The following is a 16,221-nucleotide window of genomic DNA, read 5'->3' as shown; positions in this document are numbered from 1 at the left end:
TATTGTATGAATAGTAGTTTGTATTATCAGGATACATATTGTATCTCATAAAAATGTCTTTAAGTACTTAAAATGATATTTTTGCCATGTTGCTCACCCTTATTTTGACTGATCGTTGCCATTTTGGGAAAAGGACTAGTACTGTGAACTCGATTTCTTTGCTGAATGATCAAATCATACATTTACAAAGCTGCTTTTACTGATGTACTCTTCCCCTTCAGTACCTGAGAGACCTGAGTCTTCCTCACTGTTGTCCCCCTCCTCTACAGCCTTCTCCAGGTTGCTGAGGGACTTGCTGCGTGTGCGGAAGTTCCTCAACAGGTTGCGATGCTCTTGGTAGGTGATGGGTGGGCTATCAGGCCCAATGTGGACCGGCCGTGGCGTACCGTAGTAGTTCCCTATGGACAAGAAGTTACAGGAATAGCAGTGAATTAGGCACTGATCATTTCTATAATCACCATTCTGTATTTCTGTACTCTATATACATGAAAAATGATTCATCTTATAATGATAGAAATAGCTTTGCTGCGGCAACGCATTTAAATCACAGCCAAGAGGTAGAGTTTTTTTACCCACCCTTTACCTGTGAGTCAAGGGTAATGTCAAAGTGGATGACAAGTTCCAACTTTTTAACTATTAGCAGTTTAAAAGTGAATAAATCTGATTTGAATTAGATGGCCAGATTGGAATAGCTCTGGCCAATGGTCTATAAAACTGCAGCTTTGTTATTAAAAAAAAAATTAATACATTGAAATCTAATCTGAAATCCAGAGATGGAATGAATTATTTACACTGTAAAAAAATATAAAGTCAGGCTGGTTTTGAGTTAACCCAACTCAATTTGTTCAAATGTTCTCCTAACCCACATTTTCAGTTCTACATCTCCATTTGGTCAGAGCACTGAGCCCTTGCTGGGATTAACAGTACCTCTCTACAGGGACTAGACAAGCTGTGTGTGTGTGTATTCATTAGAAAGGGTGTCCACAAACATTAGAACATCTAGGAAATTGCAGCTGCAGCACATTTACTAATGTTTCTGAGGCTCAACCTAAAATGTACAGTTGACTAAACTGAGGTGCTCAACTAAAAGTGTGAGTTAGGACAACCTGTGATTGGGTGAACTGGGTTAACTCAGAAAACACTCTAATCTGTAATATCTGTATACATTTACATTGGCCTGCTTCTAATTTTTACAGTAGTAACAAAAAGTCACATGTAAAATTCTGAAAGACTCTATTAAATGAACATCATATGTTTATTTTCATGCTTCCAGTACAGTGGATTAATTCTCTGCAGTGTTCTATGCAGTGAAATGAGGTAAAACGCTCATTTTTATGCTTTGATGTCTCTGTCCCTGGCCTACTTCAAACCTATTTTTATAAATGTTAATCAGTATGCTTATGAGTCTATTAAATGATACGACATGTCTGCAATCAGATGAGGAAGGAAAAAATCCAGCTCCAGTTGCTATATAAAAACTCTGTGACACTGTAAAGCACAGCACACACTATAGGACTGCACTTTCATAAAACTGGTGGCTTTAATTACGGCTTATAGGTGGTAAAGCCCACCAGAGGCAAGCCTTTTCTGCCTTAAGCGGAGAAAAAACAGGGCTGACTACCAGCTTCTGCTCCCATCCTGTTTGTGAGGGATACTTAACTGCATGGTGGCCTTGTTTACAGCAGGGAGAAGGAGAGAGTGCAAGAGAGAAAGTGAGCGAACGAGAGAGAGAGAGGGAGAGAGAAAGCATGAGAGAGCATAGAGAACTGAAACAGGGATTACAGAGTAAAGCCTCTTTTCTCCTGTGTGGAGTGATAAAAAAATAGGAGCAGTTTAGCCTTTCAGTGTGGACTGCATTGCCAGGGGAACTGGTTTACCGCCCTCGCATTGGACTAAAGACAAAATGCTGAGTTTTAACAACTTATCCTTAAATACGGATAGATGAGGAAAGAACGCCATGTGAAAAAAAGACTCTCACAGCACTCTGTGTTCTATGTATCACCACCATTTCTAACCTTTATTTATTTACCGGAGGGGCAGTAGGCAATCACAGAGCAGGTAGGTAAACACTAATGTCATGCTGTTGCACCCTGGGGTTAAGTGCAAAGATCAAGAGCAGAGTCGTTTTAACCACGAAAGGGCAAAAAAACCCTAAAGCACTCCGATCTGAAATCTCTTGGCAACTGGGATTTCAACTGGTAGCCAACAGAACGCATGGACGCATTGTCTTGTCTGAGAATATACAAAAATAAAGTCATGTGAATATGTTAGGACACCCTATGAATACCTTTGCATTTGTGCCGTATTTGAATATATGATCTTCATTTGATAAGTGGTGATATAACTAACCACATAAAACGAAGAAATGTCTTTTACATTAAACATCAGCGCTAGATTTAAGATTATTTCAAAAGTCCTGGCTCAGGTTGAACCGGCTGTGTGTACGTTCAAACATAGGCAACATAGTGTTAACGCAAGGGTTTACTGAGTTCTGGTTGAAGCATAACTATACCAAAATGAGCTGTACCACACAAAATAGTATGTATGAAGGAGCCAGTACCTACTAAACATTCATCTCTAAGCAGGTGTAAGTTGTGATGAAACCAACAGTGACCAAATATGGCTAGTTTGGAGCGCTGGCTATGAAATATAGCCATACTTCATAGCCAGCGCTCCAAACTAGCCATATCAGTTTGAGCTGGAAGACAGGAATCATTTTCATTCTGGGGTGTTAAGAGACAGGCTACATCCTTTAGATAACTGTAATGATGTGGATATGCTATACCTATATCTATGTTGTATGCTTTTGTTCTAGGCGACGTCAAATAATGCTAATAACTGATCTACTTCCTACCAACTGGAGCACCAGTCAGCATTAAACAGAGCTCTACCCCTAAGTTTGCGAGCGTGAACCACAGTTCCTTTTGGTTTACCTCGCTGTAGAGTGTGCAAGAGTTAGTTGTTACTAGTTACTAAGGTCAACTAAGGACAAACCTCGTCCCCCTCGGTCTGCAGCTCCTCCCTTTTGTCTAGTTTCTTGCTGCTTTCTTATCTCTTCTAGTCCCACCTTTCCATTCGTGATCTCCAGCCACAGCCTTCTCTAGTTTGGGCCTTTTATTTACAGCCCTCCTGTTCCTCTTTTTGCTTGTTCTGGCTAGCTCTGCTTTTCTGTATATGTGTGTCCTTGTTAGTTCTCTTATCCCTTCTGTATCCAGCAATTCTGGCCATGTCACACCTTGTTTTTTGGGCTCCTAAACGTACATATGTGACGCTTCATTTGACTTTGACTTGATAATGTTGATAAACTTGATAATTAACCGGGACAATACACATTAATCAACGTCATTATGTCATTATGTAAACGTGCCAGATTTAGCCAAAATGGCCTATTTTCATTGGCAGTCCCCGGGCATTTATGCCATTGTCATTAAGCTCAGCATTAGCATTGCCATTGTCATTAGTTTGTTACTGCTATTGTCATTAGCTTAGCACTGCCTTTGTAATTAGCTTGGAATTAGCAATGTCATTGCCATTAACTCAGAATTAGCACTGGCACTGTCCTTAGCTTAGCATTAGCACTGTCATGGTCATTTGCTTAGCCTGTATGATATCTTTTATTTTTCTACGCTTATTTCTGATTTTTTGTTGCTTACATCCACACACATTCTGCCCAGTTCTCAACTGTTACAGTCACTTTCACACACATCCCTTAATTCCTCTCATAATCTCCTGCTGCTAATCATGACAGACATCCGATTATTTTCCCTTAACTGAATAAGTTACTGATAAAAAAAATGACATTTAGAATGTAGTTTTCTACATTTCCTTAAGGCAAAGAACATCAATGCTGTCATAGCTAACCTTGCGATTTACCCTCATGATGGTTTAAATAAAGATTGGTTGGAGCACCATCAGTCCAGAGAGCACAGTTCCACTCCTGTTGCCCACGACCTTATGACATTAGGAATGGTGCTAAAACATTCATTTTTATCTGCTCCAGAGACACCTATTCTAGTGGCAGTATTTTTGTATAGGAACTAGACAGGCATGTGTGTGTGCATTTGAAGGATGTCCACAAACATTTGGACATATATTGTATGTGGACTGTGCTTAAATGATGGATTTGTAACCAGCAAATGTAATTGAACACTCCGACCAAAATTCTGATTGATGGCTACCGAAAGTGTCCAGCTGCTGTGTTGATTTCAGAAAAAAAGTCTTATTTTCTTTTCAATTAAATATGTGTGTTGTAACTCATTCTGCACCAGAAAAAAGAATAGTTCAAATAAATCTTTATCGAAAGCCCAATATTGGTTTGTAATTCATGTACATGACCACCACCATAGCAATTTCCTTAGAAATATACAATAGGGTTCTCTAACAAATAAAAGTAAAACCCCAAATCTTGCTATGAATGCCCTCTCTGCAGAGTAGGTGCCCTATGCAATTTGTGTACAGGATACATATGCACTCCTGTGGGCTCTACTTTGTCCATGAATTGACCATATATTGTTTTGGATGGTGACAAAATTACTTGCACAGCAGTGATACTAAGGCTTAGTGTCACTTAGTAGTGTGTTAGTATGTGTTGTACAAATGTATAAGTCACAGCAAGTATACAGGTTTTAAAACACATACTGGACCATGGTGGGCTGAATATCTCTGGTTGGCAGACTATTCTCTCTCTCTCTCTCTCTCTACATATATATATATATATATATATATATATATATATATATATATACATACACACACAAACAATTAGGATACACACACATAGGACTGTCCAAAGGACTATCAAGTCAAAGTCACTGTTATTCTGAGAATGTTTCACTACTCAAATTATATATGGAGAGTGGTGTAATAAGCCTATGGGGGTCCTTTTCCATCATTGACGAATGAGGCAGAAAGTAGCTAAAAAATTGTGTAGAAACAGACGGAATATAGTCAGTAGCTGTGAAAAGTAGCTGTTTCTCATAAAATGGCACACAAGACAGCCAAGACAATTAGATGCAAAGCTGTTAATCTGGAAAGTAATGGATTATTTTACAAATAAAAGCACTAGCAAGTGCAAATAATCACATAATACATGCTGTCTTGGTGTGAGAGTGTATTATATTTAGCTTAATTCAAAGTTCTACTACAGTTCTCATCCAATACCTACTTTATCTAATCATTTCCTCATTACAGTAAATCAGATAAGCTGCTGGTGGAGGTCAGCAACCAAATCTGTGTTTTTCTAACTAAAATATGCATAACTTTACTGAAAACAACACATCCCTTTCTACTGGCTACAGGGTTTATTTGCAACTATTTATAGTGTTATAAGTGATTTAGTGCTTTTACATGTAATAAACTGCAGATATAAAGAGCTTTAAACCATTTTGATGGTCGACATAGGCTTTCAAACAGTACTATATATGCATCAGAGTTACACAAAAACTTTGTATCTCTAAAATGGCAGCTTAACAGAAGAAGAAAAAACCTTCTTAGCTTTCAATGGAAGTTAATGTATAAAGTCATTCTAGATCATTCCTATCAGTCTATTCATTAACTTTTGACACAATGTAAAGACTTTCAGATTCACATTATGTAAAAAAATAAAAAAAAACAGCAGAACCGATTGATTCTATGTGACAGCAATGATATGCATACACATAGAAATTCAGTCTGGCTTTATCTGAGGCAAGTGCATAATTTATTATGGCCTCATTTCAGCTGTTTTAGCTGATAACGAAGGAATTCAGGCTGCGATAACACAGCACTTTTCTGTGTGAAGCAACTGACATTTTTGGAGCTGGTGGTAAGATAGCATGTTTATAGTACTGGCAGAAGCCCCTGATTCTCACAGTGCAAACAGACACAGACACACATAGAATTGCAAATAATACTGAGCATCGCAAAAATATAAGAATGCATGCGCAAGTGGTGCAGACTATTTTTGATTCAACCCTACAACAACAGCACAAAAATAGCATTTCAGCACAAACAAATAGTGCTTAAGCATTAGATAACCTCAAATCTCCCAAAGTGAGTCATTTAAACACATGCTTCAAAATCAAGCTCAAATAAGTCTGGTTAAAACAGTAAAGTGGGATGTTCTTGTATGATCTGCACGTAGTGATAATCAGTATGAGCGTAGTGACCATGTTTATAGTATTGCTATAGTGATGAAACCCTATGTGAAACCCAACCTTTGAACTTGCCGCTCTCCAGCAGAGCCCCCGACTCCTCCAGCGAGAAGAACTCCTCGATGGAGACGAAGTTATAGTCCACTCCCGAGATCTCCCCGTCCCGCGGCTGCCTGGTGGTACCTGGGTCACGCACACAACAGTGAATACAGTCAGTATTAGTCAGTACATATTCCTGCATATTAAAGCTCACTGCTAATAACCTTCTACTGTACATGTGTTGTAACTTCATTATATTGATAATGCAAGTGTAGAGCAATTACATATGTCAGGTAATTTGTTCATGTATATTGTGCAGTGTTGATAACTTTGTAACTGTATGTCCTCTGTTTCTATAATGCAACAATGTTTCACTTTTATAATAATTAATGTTGGCACATAACATCTTGCATTTAATAGCTAATATTTTATAATTGTAGCCTGTAAATGTACATGTCTTTAATATTAAGAATGTAATTTTACTTAGGACATTGTGTTTGAGTTGCCAGTTCCAGCTAGATAACACTCCACCTAATACACATGCTACACCTGATAGCAGCACTTGGAAGGCGAAGGCTAGCACATGCTTCCTCGGGGTCACTGGAATCCAATAAGAAAAGCGTTTCTTTTTGAACTGCTGCTAATGCAACGTTACTGGAGGGCTGAACACGCTTGGAGAAGAACACTAATGTTAATTCTGTTATGTCACCTAACAGACATCTGGGTTGTAAGCATTGTGCTGAGGGAGATGGAGGGATATCCTACCCACCCAGAAAGACAGCAAGGCCAATAATGCTCTCTTGGATCTAGGGCCACAGACAGCTGTGGAATCTCCCAATGAATTTATTTGGCAATTGCAACATATTGCAAAAAAACGAACAAATAAATGTAGCGTTAGAGTTAGAGGGCAGGTATCCACGCTAGTCTATTCTTAGCTAGTTCGACTACAGATACACAGACAGCCCAGAGCAGCTGCTGTCAACTGTACAAGTACTGATGCTACAGTGAAGGCAAGAAGCAGGTGCCGAGAGTAACAGAGAGGTGAAATGAGACTGTTTCTGCTGTGCTTGGACTCATAGCCGGCTAACTAGGCTTAAAGAAGTTAGCTAGCAGGCCAAGCTCTACAGCATAGTGTTTCAGCTCACTCCACACAGGCTCAAACCACACAGCTTTACAGGATAAAGCCTTATATCTGAGAGCACAGGGTCAAGTGAATGGTCTTACAAGTGGTTTTTGACTGCTGTCAGACACATTTAGTAGACTGGTTGGTTCAGGCTTGCTTGCTCTCTCTTTTACTCGAAACTCGTAACTACAGCAGGCTTTCAGAGCATCAGCATGCCAATCAGTACCCTGTGGCTATTTTAAAATGCACTACCTAGACACAGAACAGAAATGTGACACATCAGACACTGTGTAATCTTTAAATATGGTGGTTTATGTTATTGCTGTTATACCGCCCAACAATACGTTGCATGTACTGCATTGATTTTCATTATGTTTAATTTAGCAAGTATATAATTATTTGGTCCCCAAATCCTCTGCTTTGCTCTAGCTTTGAAAATTCCAGATATAATCACACATCGTCGCTGTCCAATGAAAATCATGTATCTCCAAAATGGTGACTTTACAGGAGAAGGCAAAAATGGTCTGAACCTTGAATGGAAGTCAATGTAAAATAAGAGTTTAATCTGAGTAATTCTATAAACCTATTCATCCAGAATCATGTACACAGTGTACAGAGCAACCACAGGGTTCAAACTAAGGAGAACACTAAAAAAGGACAAAAATGGAGATACATGGTTTTCATTGGACAGCAGTGATATACAAAATCTTCCTCTTCTAAGCATAGTTTCAAGATTAAGTGCTGCAGGTAACCAAAGATGGACCAACCAAATAAAGATGAAACTGCCACATTTGGTTGGTAACAGTAATTGCGGAAAACACACCTAACCCAATGCTGATTATGTCACAGGCGTCAGATGTTCAATCAGACTGTGATTTAATCTGGCAGGGATGAGATTACAAGACTCTGCCACAGGTTTGATTCACAAATGAAAGTTTGCGTGGCCAGACAGGATTTCGTTTAAGCAGATTATCCTACCTGACGTCTAGCTCAGTGGAACCAGCATTACTAAAGCACAGCTCTCCATGGCTTCATCTGACATAATCTTAACACAGCGCAAATGGAAAGTAAATAACACGTCAGCGAAACACTGAGTGCTTCATGTGCAGTGCCCTCCAGTTACTGGCACCTTTGGAAAAGATGAGGGAAAAAAGATGTCTTTATGGTTTATTGCTCGCTTTGAACACACTCACTTTATAGTGAGGCTGAAGGCAAGAAGATCACACAAAAATAAACATTTAAATCTCTAATGCACTGATGTCGAATAGAAGTACTGCCTGATTTCAGAATAAACTGCCAAATCAATGCTTAAGTCCTCAAGTATAATAATGCAATTACATATTACAAATTATAGTGCGCATATACCATACATATTAAACTATGCACAAAAATATTTAAGTATTTAATATTAAATTAATATTTAATTTTTCACTTTTTGACAGGAATTGACCAATAGAAATGCTCCAAAATGAAAAATTACTTGCAATAAACTCTTTTCACATTGACTTCCATTGAAAGGGGAGTATTTTTCTCCCCATGTGATGACAGTGATGATATACACTGATCCGCCATAACATTAGCACCACTGAGGATGGATATATTAGTCAGCAAGTGAACAGTCAGAAAAATGGGTAAGAGTAAGAGTAAGAATCTAAGCCACTTAGACAAGAGCCAAAACTGTGAGGCTAGACGACAAGGTCAGAACATCTCCAAAACATCTCGCAGGTCTTGTTGGGTGTTCCTGGTATGCAGTGGTTAGTACCTACCAGAAAGGAACCACCTGTGAACTGGCAACTGGTTAAAGGGTAATGGACACCTAAAGCTAAGGCCCCACCTCACACCTTACAGGACATAAAGGACCTGCTGCTAACCTCTTGGTGCCAGATGCCACAAGATGTATTCAGAGGTCTTGTGGTGTCCATATATATATATGGACAGGGAGTACATATAACAGTTCCATAGGTTTCTCAGGTTACTGATACACAGCTTACAAACTAACCCTAGTTATTTTTAGGACTTTTCCCTAAGCATGGGTTTGCACTACTGAATATTATCCCAGTATATTGCTGTTATTACTATTTTGGGATGCTTGTGAATGCTTAGTAATTAAAGTGCTGGCTTATTGATCACAACATTGTGGATTCGATACAGCTAATGCAGCCTGGCTGAACCCACGTTTTGACCCTTGTTTTTCAAGCTGGGATATACGAAGAAAAAGATTTCCTGGGGGCAGCCATGGCATAAAGGTTAGATCAGAAGGTTGCTGGTTGAATTCCCTGGACTGGCGAGGGGAAGTGAAGAGCTTTCTCCTCAATCTATATTCACTGATAACTCATGAACCCCCAATTGCTCCCTGGGTGCTTAGAAGGCTGCCCACCACTCCAGTAGTGTGTGCTCACTGCCCCTTTTCTCTAGTGAGTGTGTGTGTTTGTGTATTCACTTGCTGTGTGGTTAGAGCTCTGGGTTATTGATCACAGGGTTGTGAGTTCGATACGGTTAAGCTGCCAATGCGCTCTGACCCTGGCTTTCCAATCTGGGATATACATGGCTATATCCCATACTCACTGGCACTGATATTACTAAATTCCATTGTACTTTAGGCCTTATCCTTATAACACTGGGATATAAGGATAAAGGCTGATATTAATAATCTATGATATACTCTACTATATGATATAATCTACTATTTCTATTTTCAGCTCCAATATACACTCTATTATCTTTACACTGTACACTGCACCCCTTAAACTGCAACTGTTCTATAGGAATCTGCGTCTGTCTGTTTCTGCTTTAATCAAATATAGTACAGAATATGTTGGGGGAAAAACAATGTCTAGCGTAGGAACACAATCAATCTGAGGTGTTTCGAGACAAAACAAACTATGTGCTATAGTGTGTGCACGTGCCTGTGTGACGCAATCTGATGCAATGCAGAAGGAGCCTATACAAGCGATCAAACACATTTGAAGTGATGCATTAATTCACAGCAAATAAATAAATGTAATTCTTGCACAGTTTGATGCATGCAGCACTTCATACAATATTGCATGAAAAGGAATTGGTTAATTCTGTGCTGGCAAGGTTGCTGCTGCGCAATTCAGTATGCAGCACTGGTAGCTTACAGCCGCTGATGCTGGTTATTAATGTGGATGGTAATGAAAATTTGGTGGTTGTGTGAAAGCACAGAGGCACGTGAGCGCGCTGGGGTGGGTGACGTTTACTGACGGTTGCCATGGCAATGACTTATGTTCGCTGCCTTGCCAGAGAATCGCTGAACTTTTGTCTCCGTGCGAGATTTGAGGATTTAAAGGGTTTCATGCTTACAGGCTGGAAGCGTGGAGACTTTGATGTTAGGCCTGTGTTTGCAAAAAGAAAATAACACGCCTGTGTGGTTCAGGCATGAACACTTACGACTGTGTGTGGGACTGAGAGAGAGCTAGAGGCGGCAGGGTAAAGCAGGGGAAACGAGTTGCATGACATAAGCAAGTGTAAATGGCTACGTTTGAGGGTGTGTGTTTATTAGGACCACCACTATTGATTACATTAGTAATCAAGTAATCTACCCTTGGGCCAGATTAAGGCATGGATTAAGGCACCAGGGATTCAGCTCAGCTGCCCTTAATCAATCAGAATCTCTACTTGTTTTCATTTGCCCATATCCCTCCACTCCACCTGCCCAGACCCACTAAAAATCCCATTCATACGTGTGACTGTTGAACTGCTGATTGGCCAAAATCAGCCCTGAAGCTAATTGTCAGCTGCATCTGACATGACAGAGATGTATAGGACTTATTCAGAGCATTGCTGTATGTATTTGATTGCATTCTATAACAAGAGCGTTAGTGAGGTCAGGATGTTGGGCACCTCATGCCCAACTCTTTCCAAAAGTAATGAATGGAGTAGCATCATTCCACTGCTCCAGACACAGCTCAGCGCTAGGGGGCTTTATATCCCTCAAGACCACACCTGGCTTTAGGCATGGTGCAGAGGGGTTCATGTATTATCTGCTCCAGAAAGTCCTATTCTATTGGCAATACTTCTCTAAAGGGACTAGATAAGCTGTGTGTGCGCGCATTAGCACATCTGTGTCAGCAATGGGTGCAACTTAAAGTACCCGAATGCATTCATTAGAAGGACTGTCCACAAACATTTGGACACACAGTATAAATGACATGACAATACATCTAAAAATGTTCTTGTTGCTCATGTTGCTGAATGCTGTTGTACTACATATTGTTGCAAAGTACTACATATTACCATGTTAAGACACCCTTGTTTTCTCAGAAACGGCAATTCTGTAACTGTGTTTACTGGCCTGACAAAAAAAGTGATTGCTGAGTTGCAACTTGTCCACAGCAACACGCAAGTGAGAACATTTCACACCAGTTCTGGCATCATTACACTGCTTTTCAGTCTCTTTTAGGGTGTATTTTAAAGCACTGCTACTGGGTATTTAAAGCGTTGAATGGACTGAGTGGATTAGCATCTTCATACATTATGGACTCTCTGTCCCAGATTTGGTAATGCAGATTTGCTTAAAATATCAGCAGTTAGCAGGAAACGAAGTTTGTTTTCCTGCATTAAAAAAGGCAACAAAAACAAAACCAACCAAACAAAATGATCTAATTAGGAGCTTTGATCTAATGAGATTTAGTGCATAATTTCAAGAAGCAGCAAAATACACGTTTTTACCAAACATTTTTGACAAATTACATATTTTGTTATCAGTTTTATTTACTGATTGGTCATAATATTACCACCACCTCCTTGTTTCTACACTCCCTGTCCACTTTATCAGTGTCACTTATCATATAGGAACACTATGTATTTCTACTAATGTATTCCATGTTAGCCTCCTTTCACCCTGCAGAGACACTGACATGGTGGTGGTGTGTTAGCTGCATTTTTAAACTCCAGTCTTTTACCTCAGGAATACAGCATGTCTCTGGCCTTTACTTACTATTAGTAATGCCAAAACCCTGATTCTTTCTTTTATGTAGTCCCATACTGGTTACTGTAACTCACCTTTTAACTGGTCCACCGGCTCAGCTCAAGCAAGCAAGCTTCAGTACACCCAAAACTCAGCAGCCAGAGTTCTCACTTACAATACTCAATCTCCACACATCACTGCCATTCTCAAGTTGCACTGGCTCCCAGTAACATCCCACATTACGTTTAAGATTCTGCTCAATACCTTCATGGTCTTGATGGCCCCTGTGTATCTTAGAAATGCTCCTCCACCCTTATTGTCCCCACTGTACCCTCAAATCCTCAGACAGCAGCTAGCCCAATCTTTCCAGGACTGTACTACTGTCTCTTCCTTCAAATCATCATATTATCTTTTTTCCAGCTAGAAGAAGGTTTGGGATTGTGAATGGTGATATATATATATAACTTGTTATTATTATTTATATTATTATTATCATTAGTGTGTTTTTTTGTGTGTGTGTGTGAATGTATGTTATGTATGTATGTGTGTTTGTGTGTGTCTCACTCACAGGGCACTGCGCGCAGGTAAAGGTTCTCTCGGATGACTTGCTGGAGTTGGCTGTCCATGGATCCAGGTGTGAAGCACTTGCTCAAATATAACCTCAGGTCCTTACACAGAGTGGAGCCTGAAAGAGTTATACAGTAACCGCTGTAATCACCAAATTACACTGAAACTGGAACCACTTTGCACACTCTGTATCTCACCTGAAAACTACTTCAGGGCTAATGTTCAACTACTGTGTTCAGCAAACAGACAGAAACAGAGTCAGAACGGCCTTCATTTGCATCTTTGCAAAGGTCAATGGAATCCACTGGTGTTATTCACGCATATCCTTCATGCAAATGAGGCACCATTGTACACATGCATGCTAAACATGACTACAAAAATAACACAGAGACTGGAACTGTTGTGATTTCATCAACCAAAATGATCAACTACACAAAAATCTTAGTCATTAGCAACCAGATCAGGCTAAAAATAGGCTAAAATAACAGTGTCCAGCATCCCTACAACACTGGATTACAGTTACGTGTTTTTTCATATCAAATATTCTGAATAACTGGATGTTGGATCAGGATCTGTTTTGAATGCATCCTGGACCAGATCTTTGCAATGTCAAGTTCACATTATTGTTGAAGACTTGAACTGAAAGGACAAGTAGCATTTTGAACATTTGAACATTTGCACCTGAGTACATTTAAGTGGAAAAAGCTAAATATCCTAATCCCTAACTGGGTCAGCTAGGGACAGAGAGTGAAGCTGTCGAAAAAGCTCTCCCGGTCCGCCACGGAACTTGCTGGAAAAGCCTGATGACACAGCGTAACTGTGCATGGTGTGAACAAAGCAGCGAACGTGTGGCAGCCCTGTTTGACTCAACCACCCAGCGAGGGAAACCTCCACAGTCTCCCTCCATCGATTTTCTCCACTTTCAAACTGCCACCTTCTCCCGCACTAATTCCCTCTGTGGCTGCGCCCCATCCACAACAGAAGCGAATAAAGAAGCCAGAAAAAGGCTTCAAGGACTTGTGAAAAGCATGGACAAAGGAGTATAACCCTCTGTTCTATTCATTTTTTAAAGTGCTTTATGACCTCCAGTGACGGCCGGCTCCTGTATATTGATGAGTGCCTTGGTCTCGCCCCTGAGTGCAAGTGAAGATGGGCTGTCCCGCTCGAGCACGCTGCAAGGGGCTCCTCTCCAGCGCTGATGCCGATCAATCCTGCCGGACGTGAGCGGGGAGCTCCAGAAAGGTTAAGTAATGGAGTGCGCCCATCACAAGCACTTAACAGCAGTCAGGCAAGAAGACAGAAAAGGAGGAGGTGGAGGAGGCAAGGCTGAGTTACAAATGCTACACTGAAGCAGTCGAGTGGGCCAGGTTTACCTCTGCTGTTAAGTGCTGTTAGTCAGTAGTGAAGGCGAAGGTTGAACATGTATGAAAGGCCAATTTTAGCCAGCTTACATGCTGTCATTTTATAGGAAAGTTATATATTCAGTTATACACATATCAGAATATCATGACCACCTACCTAATAGTGGAAATAACCACCCTTGGTTCGGATGACATTAGCAAGACGTTGTGGCATGGACTGTATTAGGTGAGCCAGGTATTCATTAAATGGTTAACTGGTCCAGAGTGGCACATTACTGTACCACTCCCATAAAGTTAACGGTAGTGGTTTCTGAGACGCTTCCACCCTCTGCCCACTGTCACGGTCATATCAGAACATTATGACCACCCCGGTTTAGAATGAACTTGGTTGGTTGACAGGGTTTGCTGCATGTATAAATAAGCAAGCACACCAGTCAGTTGTAGAAGACTGCAAAATCATCACCATAGTACACATGATGATACAGAGAATGGACTTCTTGCACATTAAGTGCCTCTAAACAGCATAACAGTGGTGCCCCATGGGCCAATGATGCTGGCGGGGAACGATGACTTCTCTGTGGACCACTTAACCTCTATACAGTCAATGCCATGATGTCTTGCTAGTGTCATCCGGGCCAAGGATGGTTATTTCCACCAGCGGAATCATAGCCTTGCAGCTGAGTGATGAACCAACATCTTTTGAGTTTCTCCACAGAACCCCCTCCTACACACACACACAATATATGGACAAAAGTATTGGGACTACTGCATATTTATTATTTCTTTCAAAATCGAGGGTATTAAAAAGGAGCTGGTTTTGTTGGAGTAACTGTCCAGACTTTTTTTTACTATATTTTGGATCACTGCTATGAGGATTTGATTGCATTCAGCAATGTCAGGTGTCGGTGTTGGATGATCACCAGCCCAACTCATCGCCAACTCATTCCAAAAGTATTGGATGGAGCACCATCGTTCCACAGCTCCACAGCTTAATGCTTGGCATTAGGCATGGCATCAGTTGGTTTATGTTTATCTGCTCCACAGAGTCCTATTCTGTTAGGGGTTTAGCAAGCTTTGTGTGTGTGCATTTGCACATCTGTGACAGCAATAAGTATAACTTAAAGTAGCTGAATGCAAATATCAGAAGGGGTGTCCGCAAACATTTGGACATATATTGTGTATATTATAATTATTATATATTGTTTTAATTAAGTACATAATATGTATTTTTGTACTTGTTTCTTGTTGTGAATCTTGTTGCCAGGCCTTCCCTTCTGCTGTGGGTTTGTTCATAATGTCATCAGTGATTCATCAATGTCAACTACACTTTAAAAAATATGAAGTCATGCAACCCTAATAAACCCCTGATAAAACTCTGCTTCTCAGATGAAGTATTGACTTCATCACTGCAAAATGATCTCTTAGAAAAAAGGTATTTCACGGTAAGGGAGCATTAAGCAGCATTCAGCATTTGGGCAGGTCTCTATCTGCAGTGCAGGAGGATAAACAGACTGATGCACCAGATCTTCAGCAAGATGCAGCAAAGCATCAGATTCAGCCAACTAAATTCCTAGGAATGAACTCATAACCCATGCGGCCAGTACCTGGTGAAACGGTTTTGATACGGATAGGGTGCGGACAAGAGTTCAGAACCCCTCTGACATCTCCAAGGGTCATCCCGAGGACAGGCGTGCCACCAATCTCCAGGATGATGTCCCCCACCGTGGCTCCACCTCCAGGGGCTGCAGTGACAAACGGAAACTCGCCGTAGTCTGCCCCGCCCCCGATGGCCACACCCAGCTCCCCCGAAGCTCCGCCCAGAGGGACGAAGCTCTCTTGCACTTTGGAGCGCCAGTGTAGCTTCTTCACCGTGGCTTTAGACATGGTGCCAGCGCTGAGGAAAAAGAGAAACGGCAGGAATGAGAAAACACAATTACCAATGTCTGAAGTTTCATATGCATCCTGGATGCTGTCAAATTAAAAGCACACTATTCCCAGCACACTATTCCCAGTCTTTACACTATTCCCAGTCTTTAATGTAACTTCCCAAAAATATGACATGAATTTTTA

The 16,221-nt window shown here is 40.6% G+C and overlaps 1 protein-coding gene across 3 annotated transcripts in view; it reads right to left on the bottom strand.

Moving 5' to 3' along the window:
* The window catches only part of magixa (MAGI family member, X-linked a), a 78,288-nt gene that overhangs the window by 46,395 nt on the left and 15,672 nt on the right, over positions 1 to 16,221 (bottom strand). For all 3 annotated transcript variants that reach the window (XM_072681833.1, XM_072681835.1, XM_072681834.1), the window contains exons 2-5: positions 15,756 to 16,045; positions 12,792 to 12,908; positions 6,195 to 6,314; positions 225 to 398 (exon numbers count right to left, since the gene is read on the bottom strand). In XM_072681833.1, the coding sequence (XP_072537934.1) occupies positions 225 to 398; positions 6,195 to 6,314; positions 12,792 to 12,908; positions 15,756 to 16,035 (691 nt within the window). In that variant the 5' untranslated portion in view covers positions 16,036 to 16,045. The remainder of the gene's footprint in view (positions 1 to 224; positions 399 to 6,194; positions 6,315 to 12,791; positions 12,909 to 15,755; positions 16,046 to 16,221) is intronic.

Source organism: Salminus brasiliensis, chromosome 6 (genome assembly GCF_030463535.1).
Source record: "Salminus brasiliensis chromosome 6, fSalBra1.hap2, whole genome shotgun sequence".
In the NCBI taxonomy this organism is placed as follows: Eukaryota; Metazoa; Chordata; class Actinopteri; order Characiformes; family Bryconidae; genus Salminus; species Salminus brasiliensis.
The sequence above is the reverse complement of the archived record's forward strand: the minus strand, read 5'-3'. Positions and strand labels throughout refer to the sequence as shown.